Genomic DNA, 17,249 nt, shown 5'->3' with positions numbered 1-17,249 from the left:
CTAAGAATCCGGGGTTCCTTTACAAGGTGTTTGATGGGGTCCTTTGGCCCAAGCATGGTGTGCACCCTAGGTTTTAGTATTAACTTAACACAACCCAGAGTCACCTGGGAAGAGGGACCCTCACTGAGGGACTGTATCAACGAGCTTGGCCTGTAGTCATACCTGCTGAAGACTGCCTTGATTAATAGTTGATGGGGGAGCTCAGCCCACTGTGGGCGCGGCACCATCCCTGTGGAAGTGAGCCTGGGCTTCATAAGCTACCTAGCTGAGCGGGAGCTGGCCAGCAACACTCCTCCATGATTTCTGCCTCGGTTTCTGCCTGAGTTCCTGTCTTAACCACCCTCAGTGATGGATTTTGAGCTGGAATAAACCCTTTCCTCCCCAAGTTGCTTTTGGTTGTGGTATTTATCTCAGCAACAAAAAAATAAACTAGAACACACAACAAGTCTATAATAAGTGATGGCTGGATGGACAAACTCATCATTTGTCTTGAGACTTGGAAGCCTGACTGGTGTAGGTCCTGGGAGTTTTCCCCTGTAACTGAGTGCTTGCCTGGAATTTTCCCTCTAGCAATACATTCCACTGGAGTTGAGACTTTGATCTCGAGAATTTGCTGATTAAATACCAATTCTCTTAGAAGGCCTTGCACATTAAACACCTGTTATCTCTAGTGCTGTAATGGGGAAAGTTTGTTGAGTAACATTCCAGTCTTGTTAGAAGGCTGATTCCAAGGAAGGGGCCATTGTGGGCGGGGCGTGCCTGCGTGATCACAGAGCGCTAGGGAGGTGGGAACAGGTGAGCAAGAATTCAAGCGAGGAGTCCGCACAGTAGACCTCCAGTGGGTGTTGGGTTCTCCCTGCCAGCCTCACACTGCAGTCCAGTTGGCAGAATGCTCTGTACTCTGAGGTCTGATTGTACCAACGCAGAGGTTGGCCCAGCCTCCCGCAGCACATCACAGACAATCAAATGACTGTTCCCTCACACATGATGCCTCTGATTAAACTGTAAACACCTCGTCCAACACAGCTCAATTTAGTGAAATACTGGGGTATTTCACTAAAGATGGTTTGCAGAACAGTTTTTGGTTTTGTTTTTTGGTGTTTTTTTTTTAAGTCAAATAAGTAGTTCTGGTAAAATTTTGGTTTTAAAAAAGGGGTTTAAAAAAAGTCACTGACTGACAGTACATGCTATCAATATACTGAAAACACCAGGCTCGGGCTGGGGTCATAGTTCAGTCAGTGGAGTACTTGCCTTGCAAGCCTGAGGACCTGAGTTGGACACACACCCTCCCGGAAAACACATATAGAAAGCTGGGCATGGAGGTGTGTGCTTGCAATCCTAGCACTGGGCGGGCGGAGACAGGTGGATTCCTGGGCACTCTGGCCAGCGCCAAGTAAACCACAGGTCAGTGAGAGAGACCTTGCTCCTGAAAACATGGTAGAAAACACTCCTGAGGAACTAACCCAGCTGGGATTATTTTCTGACCTGCACATGCATGTACACACATGTGCACCATGTGCACACATACAAGAACGAAAAAATCACCAAGCTGAGGAATTTGACTAAAAAATAAAATATAAATTATTTTATATTTTAAATCAGTCTTCTTTTTTGGGGGGGCGGGGGTTGGTTTTTTTCTTTGTTTGTTTTGGGAGGTGGGTTTTTTTTAGTTGAGTGTGTGTGTGTGTGTGTGTGTGTGTGTTTGATTTTCCGAGACAGGGTTTCTCTGTGAAACAGTCCTGGCTGTCCAAGAACTCACTCTGTAGACCAGGCTGGCCTCGAACTCAGAGTTCCACCTGCCTCTTTCTCCTGTGCTGGGGTTAAAGCTGTGTGCCATCACCGCCCAGCCCAAATCAGTCTTCTAACCGTGAATTTTATGTAGCGTATCTGTTAACCTTGACCATCAAGATATAGCGTGGCAAGGGGGGGGGCAAGGGGGCTTTATTTTATTCAAAAAGCAACCAGTGCATTGTGGAAATTTTGTGGCCAGCGTGAGCCCAGAGAGAAACACAGCAGTCTTCCCTGCTATTCTGTTTACTGTGTCACTCTTCTTCACCCGAATTGTCACCATTGCACTATTGCTCATTATTGCCAACACTAATGACTTTACAGCAAATAGCATCCTTTTATAGTAAACATTTTCACTTCTTAAGTATCTTTATTCTCTATTCAGTGGATTTAGGATCTTTAATTTTTAATATATTTTAACATTTTTTTATTTTTATTGTCTGGTCATTAGTTGGATATTCAATGGCCCCAAAGGGCACATTTCTATCTCCGTCCTCTGCCATGAATGATTTCTTTACTGAGTTCCCAGGAGTGGGTTGTTATCCGAGGGTTTCAGTAAACACTCCTCTAAGTTCAGACCTCCTTCATCCACTTCCGATCAAGTTATTCACCTAAGTAGATGAGCTAATGTCCCTGAATACTGGCTGCTGTCTTGAAGTTAAGTGTCACGACTTCCAGGTGATTCCTGATGGAACTCTCTTGTCTCCTTGAGCTCGTGCCTTGTTTGGTTGCTTGGGACCAGGGACATAGACCCTTCAGGAATGGAGATCGACCCCCGGCTGCTTGTCCTCTCTGGGGATCACTCGTGTGGAGGGGAACCCCTGGACTCCCTTCTGAACAACATGGGGTAGCAAGGCCCACCCCTCCTGCAGGTTCAGAAAGGTGTCCACGGGGACCAGGACAGCGCAGCTCTCTCCATCCACCTTGGCCTGCTCCCCACACCGCTTGCCCATAGCCCTTTACACAGAGCCTCTTCTGTGGGGAAATCAGGTGTCCAGACAACTGGTTGGTTGAGCTAAGTTGATCACTATGGGTTCCCCTCATCGTGGGCGAGGAGCCTCCACAACTGCTTCTCAGAAGTTTGGCTGGTCCTAAGGGATGTTTCTTAAAAGATAAAACCAGGTTGAATGGTTTTTATAGTTTTTTCAACATAAGATGATTGATCAAGTAAGTCCTACATCTTCACATAAACAGTTTAAAATGCTGTCTTCCCAAGATCATCTTTTTTTTTTTTAAGTATCTTTAAAAATCCTTGGGGATTGGATTGGAGAGGTGGCTCAGCAGCGAAGAGCACTTGCTCTTAGAGAGGATCCAGGTTCCACAGTACTCCACTTCCCGGGGATGCCTTCTCCGGCCGCCGTGAACACTGGGCACATATGTAGTGGAGTGTTCAGAGATAAAAGAGTCATCCACTTAAAATCTTTAAAAAAATCTCATCCTAGAACCACCTCCAGCCCTCCCCCAGATGTTCCGTTTATCACAAGCTAATTCTGAAGGGGCTGTGAGTGCTGAGGTTCTGACTCTCAGCCAGAGCCCCCCCCCCCCCCCCCCCCCGTTATGGCCATTGTTCACGCCTTTTCTCACTGCTGAATGGAATGCCTGACAGAAACAACAGGAAGGATGAGGGCAGGAGGTGGGGCTTGGGGATTAGAGAACAAAGTCCATTGTGTCAGAGAAAGCATGGTGGGTGGACAACAGGCTCATTCTGTGTCATAGGAAGCAGAGAGCTAGACCTGAAGGAGAAAGAGGGTCTATAAGCCCCAAAGGGTTCATCTCACCTCCTAATGGTTTTTAGCCCCCCAGAACAGTGCCACACATGAGCCTGTGGGGGACATTTCACCTTCAAATGGCAAAATAATTTCTTTGTTGAAAGCAACAGTGGTTTCTGTGCACCAGCGTGTGGTCGAGGCCATCCCATAACTATATCAGTCTCATAATTCCCACGAGCTGACAGATTTCAGGAGCGAGAGAACATTATCCAAGTGCCGGCAAGTCACCTCAGAGAGTGGCAGCCTGTGAGTAGCCTATGGAAAATCAATACATTTGAGGAAGTGCTGTCGGAGGCGGGGGGGGGGGGGCACGCACTGTGCAGACACCACAGCGAAAGCCTCGGCGAGGCCCCCAGCACCCCACCCAGCGCCTGGCTCTAGCAGATGACTCTCTAAGTTAAATCAGATGCTGTAACTTCATGTGCCTTTGGGGTTGATCCTCGGTGAAGGGGCTTTAGTGAGACAGTGGCAATGACACTGGGACATTGGAGAATATCAGTGTCCAAAGCACACAGGGCTCATGGCCGTGCGTCTTCTCCCACCCCCCAGAGAAATCGGAAGTTCAGCTTCTGTAAGAGAACTCCCAGTCTATAAAGGTTGGCAGCTGTTTTCTTCATGTTGTGGGGTGACTACCATTCTCAGGGCAACTAACCAGGCCATTGTCTTGGGGAAAAGAGGATGTTTTGGGTCTTCCACATTCTAGCACAAGGGTGTGAGCCCAATTCTCTGGCACATGAAGATTAACTTCCCCCTGTAACTCAATGGGAGCCCCCTGAATTTCCTAAGGAACCCCAAGTTTTAGTGGGGTCTTTGTCATATGCTACCATTTACACACCGCCAAACTTGTTTAAAAAAATGTGCATTGGTGTTTTGCCTACATGTTGGTCCGTGTGAGGGTTCTCGATCCCCCGGAATCAGAGTTATAGACAGTCGTGAGCTGCCATGTGGGTGCTGGGAATTGAGTCCCGGTCCTCTGGAAGAGCAGCCAGTGCTCTTAAACGCTGAGCCATCTCTTCAGCCTTACCTTGAATTTCCTATCCCTCAGCCTCCAAATCCCGAGTGCTGGGATTACAGGCATGCGTCGTGCTGGCATATGTAGTACTGAGGACCAATCCCAGAGCTTCCTGCACAGGAGGCAAACATTTTACCAGCTGAGCTGCACCCCATCCGTGGAGCTGGCCTTTCCATCCGATGCTGGAGAGTCACAGACTCCAACCTTGCCTTCTCCCTCTCTAGGAGCAGCTCCCCTTGTCCCCCTCTGAGTGGCCTTCCTCACTAGGCCACAGAGCCATGTCTGCCAGCTCCCTGGAGAAAACTGAGAAGGTTTGCTCAGCCCTAATGAGGAGGGGGATGAGTGTCTGCCTGGGAAAGACAGGGCTCTCAGGAGTGGCACCCCAGAAAGTGGGGATCTTGCTTCAGAGGTGAAGGGACAGACTTGTTGGAAAGATTGAGCAGAGCTTTGTGAAAGCTGTTTGGCACCTGGAGGAAGACAGCAAAGCTAAGTGATGGGGGGCGGGGCGTGGCCAGACCCCACAGGCAGCAGCCCAGGTTTTGCAGGAAGTGCCAGCGTACGTCTCTGGGTGAGGACTACATCAGAGCTGAAGTTAAAAGTGGTCGTTAAAGCAAGTGATCCAGGAAGAACAGACCAAAAAGAGCCAAGCCGGAATGAGTAATGGCAGCAGCTCCGGCCTTGCAATCCCTAAATCAATGCTGCCTCCCTTGGTCCTGGGTGATGGTGGCCAGGTGGTTAGGGCCGCTCTGATTTGCCCGAGGCTGTTTCTTCATCTTAAACTTTGCAGACTGTGCTTTTCCGAGAAGTAATAGAAGGAAGGTGATCTTTATGTGCCCGGGAAAGATCGTGGTAATAAGGAAACAGACGCTAATCAGATTCCACTTTAGGAAGAAAAGTGTGGTCTTTCTCCACGCTTGAGGGTTGAGACTGGCGATCTCTCCTCCTCCCCCTCCTCCCCTTCATCTTCCCTGCCATCTTCTCCTTCCTCTTTCTCCCCCCTTCCTCCCTTGCCTTCTCCCCCCTCCCTTCCTCCCTTTCTTTCTTCTCCCTCCTCTTCCTTCTCCTCGTTAGAATTTTCTTCTGGTTAGAATTCTCATGTTCACTTTCAGCTTGGATTGTCCATAAACTTCCCTCCACTAAAGCCGGTGCTTAGCACTTCCCCTTGACAGGATGGACACAGCGCAGCCGCAGCCGTCACTCTTGGCGCTGGCATAAACAGTCGTTAGAATTCCTATATCAGCCCCAATGCAGAACAGTGTCTTCCCTTTGACCAAGCACATTTTTACCAGTGAGACCACATGTGAACAATGAATCCTGAGTCCACATGTCATAACTGCGCCCCGTTCTCTGATTGCTCCCAAAACTGACCCAAGGGGCTGAGGAGGTGGCTGGATGGTTAAGCACTGGCTGCTCTTGCAGAAGTCCCAGGTTTGACTCCCAGCACCCACATGGCGGCTCACAACAGTCTGTAACTCCAGTCCCAGGAAGTGGCGAGGGTAAAGCAGAGAGAGAACATTTAGTTGGTCAGAAGAGACCATTGTGATGGGCTTTGAAGAGCAAATAGGAATTTTACAACTGGTGAATCCCCTCCTCACAGTCAGCTAACAGTGAGTATAGGCTGGAAACCAGTAACGACCATAAGAGACATCATCACCTAAGGAAAGGCTGCTTTGTTTGACGCACACCTACCGCTCAGTGTTCAAAACATTTTTAGAATAAATGCATTTAAGTCTTTTGGGGCTGGCAGCCCTGGGTGATTTGGCAAAGCAAACACCATAACTGGTTTCTTACATAACCCCAGAGTTGGCAGCAAGGCGCCAGGCTTTGAAATTAAGCAACACTCACTCATCTCAGGAGCCTTGCCTTTGTGTGTGTGTGTATGTGTGTGTGTGTGTGAGTGTGTGTGTGTGCGTGTGTGTGTATGTGTGCGTGTGTGTGCGCGCGCGTGTGTGTGTGCGTGCATGTGTGTGTGTGTGTGTGTGTGTGTGTGTGTGTGTGTGTAGGGATAAATGCGCTGTTTGTTCCACTTGCATGTGTTCTTTGTGATTCCTGGGCGACTCTAATGGTGCCTTGAATAAAGTTTTCAGTGTGGAGGTATGGCTTGACTTCTAGACGTTTGGAGGCTCACTCTGCATCACCTTAGGAAGGTGTCGATACTGTGAATGCTTTAATGAGGTTGGGAAAAGCGGGAAGGACAGATTGTCCGAGACTGGTAGTTGGAAGTAGGAACTAGGGTCCTCTGGAGACCCGCGGTCTGCAGCAAGCACCCCACACCGTGCGGGCACAGAGGCTGGTGAGACATGCTTGTCTGTAGAACCTGAGTCTTTCCACATCTGCCCCCATTTTTGATAAAAAGAGAAAGTGTGGTTGTTGGACAGAGCCCGCTTCCCTGTCCCACTGTTGTTTCTGTGACACGGGCATCACCTTGATGGCGTGATTCTGCCAACCTCATTCCGCTGGGACAGTCTTCGCTTGAATTCTTTGAGCCTCCAGGAAACATGCGTATGTTGCCCATCCTGACCCTCCAACTCAGGAGATTTTCCAAAGGAGAATCCTGAGTGCCCTTCCCACCATCCCACTGGGAAGTGGGACCTTTGCCTAGTAAAGTACAATTGGGGAGGGGGTAAAAACACTGCATTTCACAACAAACCCTACTTTTTTCTTAAAAAACAAAACTCACTGACCAAGACCGATTGCAAAATGTTTCTCTGATGCCCAGCAAGAAACATTGAGGTTTGTCAGGGCTAGCAACTCCCCACGACTTGGATTTCTAGGTCTTTCAAAGCCTAAAGACTCCCTGGAGAATAATTGCTGTTTACCCCGCAGACCTTCGTCCCTTCTCATTCTGTAACATTTTCCATCTTAAGCAGGGCCCGCCCCGTTCAGCCCCAGAAGCGTGTTGTCTGGGCGGCCGAGTGGAATTACTACCAGTGGGAACTATGCCGCAAGAGGGGTGGTGAAGCTTCGAAGCTCAGCAAACCTCAGCGGCCTTTCCACCCTCTGAGCAGAGATAATTAGCATAGGGAAAATGACTAAGGTGTTGACGTCACCTCTTTCCAGTAGAAACTTACACTTTGTCCCTGTCCGCCTGCAAGCACGCCGGACTTGACTCAGGAATTTGCTGTCCAAACAGGATGCTCTGGAAGCCGAGCCCTCCCCACCCCCAGGGGGCTGGCCCTCAGAGGAGCTTTATAAACCCGGCTGGAGAAAGGACCCGTGGTATCTGTCTTGCCAAGGAACCGCTCCAGCTTGGTGCTTGCCTGCCTGAGTCGTTAGCGTCTGACCCGTAGGAAAGCAGAATGCATTTTAGGGACTTTAACTACAATTTTAGCTCCCTGATTGCTTGTGTGGCAAACCGTGATGTCTTCAGCGAAAGCGAAACCAGGGTAAGGTTTTCTGGCGTCCCGTGATCTCAGAGCATTTTCCAAGAACGCCGCTAATTGGGACAGTTAGCCAAAATCTCAGAGGCGGGTGGCTGTCTTGTGGGGTTTATCAAGTAACCCCCAAAGTAGTTAGAGTCTTGAAAATCAGACGCTGTTGCCTGAAGAATTAATTGGGATGGGAATTGGGTAGAGCTGCTGCTTTGAACGCTCCGGGTTCCCTGTGTGCGCGGGAGGTGCGGACATTGTGTGTGGCCACACTTGGCTCCTGTGAACTCTGGAGGGAGGCTGCTGCCAGCTCTTGCCCCTGGAGTTCCAAATGACCCGATTTCCTCGTGGGAAATACTGTGAGAAGACTGTGTGTTTGCAGTGCTGGCAAGTGTCTGCCTTCAGCTTCCAGATCCTTCCAACTAGAGAAAAATGCAGGCATAGCAAATATTAAAACTCAGCGTGGGATGAGATAGCAGCCATCACAGAGATAATTAGTTGTCTTTATCACTTTGCTTTTCTTCTCCATTTGGGAAAAGCATTAAGAGGTTTTTCCCATCAGTTACTATCAAGCATTAATAGTAATAGTAACTAATTGATCTTTACTAAGAATCATATGAAAGGATATTGAATATGTCCCGTTTGTGGGGATGGTGTTTGGAATGCTTTCTATTCAAGCCCATTGGGATGTGTAAAGAGTTTAGTCATAGCTAAATGTTATAACGTTTGAGAGACTGGACAGTAGCTTTTTAACTTGATTGTAAACACAGTCTATTCACAGACAGGCTACAAACTTGATGTGCTGAATATTAGCCCAATAAGTGAACTCATTCAACTGTTTCTTATTAAGTAGAGATCCTATACAACAAGTGTAACTGGGTATCTACTATTAGAACAAATAAGATTATTTCCTAAGTGTGCGCACTTAGGAATAATGTGTGTTCTCTGGTGCTCTGCTTCTGAGCCCTATCTTACATTCTAAAAATATTCACCAAGTCATCTCTCCCAATTTCTGAATCATAACTTCAAAACTCTAGTTAGTCACAGTGCCTATTGATGAGATCATGTGAAATCCCAGCCTTACCAAGACACTCTTCTGCCAGAAACCTGCCCAGCCCCTCACAGCTGCAGGAGAGGATCGCCCAGCTGCCCAGCTGGTGACATCCAGGTCAGAGGTCAGCTCTGCTCTGCTCCACACCTGTATCTGGGCTCCCCAGCCACCTGCCTCAGAGAAGAGCCCGCATGCATGCGCACGTGGTTGTGCTGCGCTCCACCTGGAGCAGGCGCAGAGCCTCTAGGTTTTTAGTCCCAGAGATGGCTGACTCAGAATTCCCTGCCCTATCTACACTTCCCTCAGTGTTTCCAGGATAGGTTTGTAAGTTTCTGCCTCAGTTGTCCACCTGTGCAGGAGTGAGACCACGGCTCAGGATCCAGGATCCAGCTGCCTCTCACCACCCACCCCCAGAAGTCCCTGCAAACTGGCCTGAGTGTTCTTGGTTTTTGTTGTTTGTTTGTTTGTTTTGGGTTTGGTTGGTTGGTTGATTGATTGTTCCAGACAGGGTTTCCCAACAGCTATGGAGCCAATCCTGGAACTCGCTCTATACACTCTGCTGGCCTTGAACTCATGGAGATCCGCCTGCCTCTGCTGGGATTAAAGGTGTCCACCACCACTGCCCAGCTTGTTCTGTGTGTTTTAGCCTGTAGAAAAGAACTCAAAAAGCTGGGCGGTGGTGGTGCACACTTTTAATCCCAACTCTCAGGAGGTAGAACAGGTGGTTCTCTGTGAGTCCAAGGCCAGCCTGGTCTACAACGGAGTGAGCAGACTCCTAAAGCTACAGAGAAACCTTGTCTTGAAAAACAAACAAACAAAAAGAATAAAAAAAGAAAGAAGGAAGGAAAAGAAAGAGAAAGGAAGGAAGGAAGGAAGGAAGGAAGGAAGGAAGGAAGGAAGGAAGGAAGGAAGGAAGGAAGGAAGTCCAAAAACACCTGGCATCTAAAAAGCCCCTAGAATCTTCTGGAGTCCCTAGGAGGTGCATTCCCCATCCCGCATCCTGCTGCAGGAGAGGGTGGGGCCCCCAGCCTTTCCCAGGAGACTGATGAGCTTTTTCCAGAAGCCAAGAGCCAAGTTAGTAATCCCAGAATCTGGGCTTTCCACGCTCACAGCTCTCACTGTTTCCTAATTCTCAGCAGCCCTTACAACAGCAGGGCAAGGCGTGTACCTGCAGGAAAGCATCGCCCACCCACCCGCCAGTGGCTTGCGCCACATTCAATTTTAAGCCTTTAAAAAGTTAAAAAGTAACAGACAGAGATAAACCACAGTGGGAGTTCACAAAGAGCTTCCTTTAAGGAATGATCAGACTTTCTTTTTAAGGTCATTGTGCCTTTGTTCTTCAGTTTTCAGAAAGGTTCTCCCCTCACCCCTTCAGATTTGCTTGCAGGACCTTGAGCCCTAAAGAAATATTTGAAGAACACAAAGTCTACTCTGGATGAGCTGGCTAGACAGCAGAGGGTCATGGGAGTATCAGGCTGGGATAAGGAGCGACCTGACGCTACCTCCCTAGAAAATGCTTATCCCACTTTTAAAAGGAATGCTAATTGTTCTGCTGGTTAAATGAATTTGGCATAATAAACTCTGTCTACTTCCCTTCTTAGAGGATCACCTGAGTTAGTCTAATGGTGGCGCGTGTGCTTAGTCTCTCTCTCTCTCTCTCTCTCTCTCTCTCACACACACACACACACACACACACTTGGAGTCCTGGAAATAGCTGATACTCATTTCTTCACCAAGGAAGGTAATGAGTAGGGCTCCCTCAAGCAGGTGAATTTTTTTTTTTTTTGGTTTTTTCGAGACAGGGTTTCTCTGTGGCTTTAGAGCCTGTCCTGGAACTAGCTCTGTAGATCAGGCTGGTCTCGAACTCACAGAGATCCGCCTGCCTCTGCCTCCCGAGTCCTGGGATTAAAGCACCGCCCGGCTAAACAGGTGAATTTTAAACTCTTTTATTGGTATTGTTTTTCAGGCCAAATTTGAATCCCTCTTCAGGACGTATGACAAGGACATCACCTTCCAGTATTTTAAGAGCTTCAAACGCGTCCGAATAAACTTCAGCAACCCCTTATCTGCCGCCGACGCCAGGCTGCAGCTGCATAAGACTGAGTTTCTGGGGAAGGAAATGAAGTTATATTTTGCTCAGGTAAGTGTGTCTGTTGCGAAGCAGGGTCCTCCCTCCCATCACGTCCCAGCAAAGCGCCCCATGTGCTGGCTATGAGAGACACTGGAAAACTAGTGCGCATCCCAAGAGAAGAGGAGCCCTACCCTGAATTCTGAGTCTCACCTGATCTGAGAAGGAAGCAGGTGAGCGTGAGAACCACCTCAGAGATGGTTACCCTGTAGCTTCCTAGGCTGGATGGGGAATGAGGGAAAGAAGCCCTCGTGGTTCACACAGGCAGCTTGCAGGGGTGTCACTGCAGGCTACTCGGGTACACTGGGTCTGTGCGAGGTTTCTCAGGGATCTGGTGCGGGTTCTCTGCGCTTACAGCAGCACCCTGGCTTTGTGAGGAACCTGAATGCAGATCAGTACAGCGTTGCCAATCTCGAGGTGGGAGAATGCTTACCACATGGTTGAGACCTCTCTCAGCTGAGGGGCAGAGGTGGGGAACTATGGGTAGGTTTGCCCTTTGTCCTGCCAACACCAGGTGAACCTTCAAGGCAGCTCCCACTTCTGTGATATTGTAACAGGAACTGGTAGATTGCCAAGGAAAGAGAAAAGAGGTTCTAGAACGCTACTCCCAATGTAAAGTCAGTCCTTGTCAGGTCCTGAGCCTTTTCCTCACCCCACCTCCACCCCCAGAATTGTTACTTAGCCTTTGGGTCTCCCAGAAATTGATTCTGAGATCCCTCTGCCCTCAGCAACAGTGGCTTCATTTATTCTAAAATCGTCTGTGTTCGTCACTGTCATTTAGGGCAGGCACAATCAGTGCAGTGTGAGGCTAGCAGCCCTGGGGGGCTCCCACCGTACTGGCGCTGTTAGGGTTTGAATATGAAATGCCCCTCGTGGGCTCATGTGTTTGAATACTTGGGTCCTCGGTGATGCCACTCTGGAGAGTTACTGAACCTTTAAGAGGTGATGACCTAGCTAAAGGAATGGGATCCTTCAGGGGTGGACATTGAGGGGTTAGAGCCCAGCCCCCCCTTCCTGTTGAAGCCCTCTTTGCTTCCTGGTTAGCACCGTGTAACAAGAGGCCACGTGCTCCTACAGGTCCTAGCCACTGCAAGCTCTGCCATGTCCCCGCCACGGTGACTTCACTGTGAACTCCGTCATGCCCCCACCATGCTGACTACACCCTCTCAAACTGTGGGCCAGGACAAGCCCTGTCTCCCTTCTGCTGTTTTCATCCAGTGTTGTCATAGCCACTAGAAAAGTTTGCCTCACCAGACACCTCCTTTCACCTCCGTACAGACATCTTCACAGCTCTTGGAATAGGAGCGGGTGCCCTCCCTGGCCGTTGGGGTGCTGCTGGCTGTGCTTGCCTCCCACAGGCGTCCGGGAACCTCTGTGAACCGTTTACCGCTGCTCTTCTCTCTCAGCGCACTGATGAGCTGCTTTCTCTCCGTAGACGTTACACATAGGAAGTTCACACCTGGCTCCGCCTAATCCAGACAAGCAGTTTCTCATCTCCCCTCCCGCCTCTCCGCCCGTCGGTTGGAAACAGGTGGAAGACGCTACCCCAGTCATAAATTACGACCTTTTATATGCTATCTCCAAGCTGGGGCCAGGTAAGCAGCGCCCTCATGTGGTCAAGGGGCTGGGAGGGGAGGGGAGGGTGTCCTGACACAAGACGCCCCCCATGACCCCATGCAAATGTGTTGTGTGAACCCTGCATTCTTCCCCATTGCTGCCACTGGTGCTCAGAGTGTGCCCCCTGGAAGGGTTGCAGGAGAGACTATAGCAGCCTGTGGGTTTCTACACCACCATCCCCGAAGTGTCCCCTAAATCTGTAGCCCCATCAGGCATGCCTGTGTGGCACACTCCCCGGCCACAGAACAAGTTGTTCCAGGTGGGGTGAGCAGCTGGCTTTTGTTTTGGAAAGGGCAAACAGACCACCCTTCTCAGGAGTTAGTGCCTCTGCAGTCACTGTCCCTACCTGGCTTTCCTAGTGGGTGGGAGGAGAGTCCCAGGTCCTGGTGAGGACAGAGCCCAGAATGGATGTCACTCGTGGAACTGTGAGCCATCGAGAAAATCATCACTGTGCATGGTGCCTGGCCGTGGGCAGCTCAGTGCTCGGGATGTGGTTTTTAGGAGTAGTGTACCAGGGCTCGTTAGGGTGCAGAGATGTGAGGGTCACTCCTGCCCACCACACGGCAATGACTGTCCATCAGCTTCTTGTTTCTCCTTGAGCAGCTACCTGATGTTCCTTTGGGGAAGGGTTTTATTTTCATGGCCCATCAGCAGTTTCATGCTGAAAGATTACACTTCTGAGAACACAGCCTAAGCGGAAATTCCTCCTGCGGAACAAAGCAAGAATCACGTTACTAGTGCTAATTGGGGCCTGAAGGTCAAGACTGGAAATGACCTGTGTGAGCAAGTAGATGGCTGGCCATGGCAGTTGCTAGCTAGCATCATTAGTGAAGCCGAGGGTCTGGCATCAGGGTGTCACACATGGAAGCAGAGGGCATCTCCATCTGAGGCAAGGAGCCAAACTGTCCCAGGGCAGGAAGTGAGACGAGCCTTCCGTCTCTGAGAACCCAGACCGGGGATGAATGGGCCGAAGCATCCCTTTGGGAAGTCTGCACTGTATACTGGAGTAGCAGAGTGCCCCCCAGGGCCCCGAGGGAATTCTCACGCCCCAGAGTCGAATACACCTTCAGGACTGACGAGAAGGTTCTTACAAAAGGGACTTTCTCAGAGCGGTTTGCCCTTCATCTATTTAGCAGTGAAGTTAATGGATTTTGCTTGGTTTTGTGTGTGTGTGTGTGTGTGTGTGTGTGTATTTTATTTTTTGTTTCAACTGTGCCTTGGACTACAGAGGTCTCACAATACAGCCTCGAGTCCCGAGCCTTCTTACTTGGGACGATGGTAGATACTTCTGTGGAAAGCCTCCATTTTCATCTTTCCCAGCAACCCTCAGCACTGGGAGAGCTGAGGCTCCTTCACATTAGCAGACAGTTAGGGCAACATTTTAGCCTCACTGGTGGGGCAGAGGCCAGGCCATGTGCCATGTTTGGTCCTGGTGCCGTGCCTCCACATCTGAGGTGCACACTAGAGAGCTGGCGGCCCTCAGAACTCGACCAGTTCAGCAGTGGGGTTCAGACCTGGGACCTTGCATCTGCTGGCAAGTACCCCATGTTTGATCACGTCCCAGCACCCTACTTTTTTAAAACATAGAGCTGGGTGGCATTGGTCAAGGCAGCGTGTCGTGAGCCTGCTGCTGGGTGTCTTGAATGCTCTCTGGTGGAACTGGCCTCATCGCCGCCTTGGTTGCCCCATTTTAGAGAAGGGGCAAAGGGCACAGAGGAATGAAGTGGCCTGCATGCCCACTGTGTCCAGGTCCTAGTGCTGGCACTCTCGTCCATACGACAGCCACTCTGCCATGCTGACTCCCTCAAGGGGTGTCCCAGACCCCTGCTTTCCAGCCACAGTGTGTCAATAACAGAAGGCTCCCTGACCTTGCTGCAGCAGAGTGGTGTGAACGTGATGGAGTCTGGGCAAGCCTAGGCTAGCCCAGAACAGCAACGAGGGAGCACTCCGCTCCAGCTAATAGCTGGCACAAGAATGAATGAATGAATGAACGAACGAACGAACGAACGAATCATTGGTGCTGTGGCTGAGGATGTCGCTCAGGTGGTGGAGTACCTGCTTAGCATGTATGAACCCCTGGGTTTGGCCCCCAGTGCCTCATAAACGAGCACAGTGGTGTGAGGCCTCTGCGTCTAGAAGGTAGAGGAAGAGGGATAGAAGTTAAGGTCCGCCTCAGCTACTTAGGGAACTGAGGCCAGCCTGTACTCTGTCAAACCTGCTTCCAAACTAAGGGAAGGATGAGACAGTTGGACAGATACAAGGTAGGCGTGTGTGTGTGTGTGTGTGTGTGTGTGTGTGTGTGTGTGTGTGTGTGTGTGTACACATAGGGCCTCTCCACACCTCCTCCCTGCTGTGCTCTGGACCCCAGCTGAAAGCCTTACAACAGACTCAGGACATTTGTTCACAGAGTGGTTTTTGCCCGTCCTTTCTCTGAACTGAGTCAGCTTCCCACACCTCCCCTGGATTATGCTCTGGGTAGACCTGGGAAGGGTTAGCTAACAACACACATTCCGTTCCTCCTGCTCTCCCTCCCTGCCCTGGTGCCAGTCCCGGTACCTACATGTCATGCTCAAGGACTTGCCCTGTTACCATGTGGTGCTTTCCTTCCCTAGGCGAGAAGTATGAGCTCCACGCAGCAACAGACACCACTCCCAGCGTGGTGGTCCACGTGTGTGAGAGTGACCAAGAGAACCAAGAGGAGGAGGAGATGGAGAGGATGAAGAGACCCAAGCCAAAAATCATCCAGACAAGGAGGCCAGAATACACGCCTATTCACCTCAGCTGAACCGGCTCACAGACCGCGACGACACGTTCTGAACCCTGCTCATGGGGAAGAGTCTTTTACTGTGCAGGTGGCTGGTCATAGCTTTGGAGGTGACAGCCATGACCACTGTGGCAGAAATTCCAGTTCATGTTGCTCAGAAGAGAATCAAGGCTTTGTCTCCTTGTTCTGATATCGCACCTCAGTCCATGTCCGTGGCACCCGGGAATGTCTTGGGCCATTCATTGAGTCTGTGGTAATCGCACAAGGAAATCTGGGGACATCTCGAGAAACTGATAATGGTGGTGTCTTGTCCTCGCTCTTTTCTAGGTTCTGTTTTTGCCAAGGACAGGTTGACTGGTGGCCCAAGGTGAGATTTCTGTTTCCAGCCAGCGTTCAGGGTCCAACCCCACTGGCAGGCAGAGGCCCCCACAAGTCACCGCGTGTCCAGTGCAGAAAGGCTCCTCCTTCCTGCCGCCATGTTCTGATGTCCGTGCATGTGTACTACTGGGTTCCAAGACTAACCTTTGTTCGTGTTGAGTTCCGCCGGGGAGACGGAAACCTGTGGCCTCTCCTGGCCCCGGCTCTCTCTGCAGCAGCACCCACACATGGGGTCACACCTGGAGGGGTCACCCAGTCGCTTGTGCTTTCTCACAGAAGAGGGTGACCCTAAGTTCCTGTGTAGAATTTAGCGGGAGTGGAGAGAAGAGCAGCTTCACTGCCAGCTGCCGGTGGGTGGGAAGTTTAGGTGTGGCTTTCGGGTTCAGACATTGATTCTCATTGTTTCTTTTATGTAAGTGGTTTGTGCGTGAATTTCAGCCGAAAACCCCTTTGGGAACTGTTGGTCGAGACGGTTTTTCACCCCACTGAAACAGGAAGACAAACTTGTAAATAAAGCAGAGAGCATTTCTGAATTCCTGTCGCGTACCTGGGTGAGGATAGAGGGCAGAGGGGTCCCAAGCTCCCTGTGACTTGTGTGTGGTAGAAATCAATGTCATGTCTAACGGGCTGAATTTGGAGCATGTGAAGTCGTAGCCGTGTGTTGCTAGAGGGACACAGTGCCTTTCCCCTTTCCTTCCAGATGGGCCGTGACACTCGGTGAACATTTGGGACTTTCTCTTTTCTAGTTGCCGTGTGTGTGTGTCTGGTAAATAGGTGTTCTGTTTTGGTCTTACAATACCATTACCAAGTTTGTCACTCTGAAATAACCTAATGCCATTTAACAATGCATGCTTTGGGAGTTCAGAAAGCGGTCTCCTCTGGGGAGCAGATTGCTGGCATTCAGTCTCCATCAGTCTACGACGAGACATGGATCGAATGTTCTCCAAGCCCTGTCCACAGTGCTCGGGGTAGGAAGCCAGCAAGGGAGAGACCGTCGCATCGCTGCCCAGTGTTTCTAGTTCAGTGCTTTTGAGCCAGAGAGGCTAACCTCAAAGATATTTTTTTTAACTGCGTTCTGTAATAAATCAGCACAGTCTGCTCTTCTGGAAGCGTTGCTTGTCACTTTCTTTCTGGGACGAGTCACGGGGACATGCGTTCATTTGTCACCGCCTGCTGCCATGCCACATACAGAATGTCAAGCACACGCCACTCGGGAAAGGGCCAAACAGACAAATTCAAGCTCTGAACACCTCCTCTGTGGAGGTGGGCGAAAGGCATTGTGACGTCAGCCCTGCTGCCCGGCACGGCACGTTCACACGTGCATCCCTGTGATTCCTGCGTGGAGCTGGGAATTAGACCCGAGGCCTCATACTT

At 50.2% G+C, this 17,249-nt stretch overlaps 1 protein-coding gene across 3 annotated transcripts in view; it reads left to right on the top strand.

Moving 5' to 3' along the window:
• The window catches only part of Rcan1 (regulator of calcineurin 1), an 89,422-nt gene extending 72,443 nt beyond the window's left edge, over positions 1–16,979 (top strand). For 2 of the 3 annotated variants that reach the window (XM_075960453.1, XM_075960470.1), the window contains exons 2-4: positions 10,955–11,128; positions 12,552–12,711; positions 15,346–16,979. In XM_075960453.1, the coding sequence (XP_075816568.1) occupies positions 10,955–11,128; positions 12,552–12,711; positions 15,346–15,518 (507 nt within the window). In that variant the 3' untranslated portion in view covers positions 15,519–16,979. Of the gene's footprint in view, positions 1–7,640; positions 7,956–10,954; positions 11,129–12,551; positions 12,712–15,345 lie in introns of those variants that run through there. The other variant, XM_075960462.1, reaches the window with a different exon arrangement.
• Positions 16,980–17,249: the final 270 nt, after the last annotated feature.

Source organism: Microtus pennsylvanicus, chromosome 1 (genome assembly GCF_037038515.1).
Source record: "Microtus pennsylvanicus isolate mMicPen1 chromosome 1, mMicPen1.hap1, whole genome shotgun sequence".
Classification (NCBI taxonomy): Eukaryota; Metazoa; Chordata; class Mammalia; order Rodentia; family Cricetidae; genus Microtus; species Microtus pennsylvanicus.
This window is presented reverse-complemented; position numbering and strand designations above follow the sequence as displayed.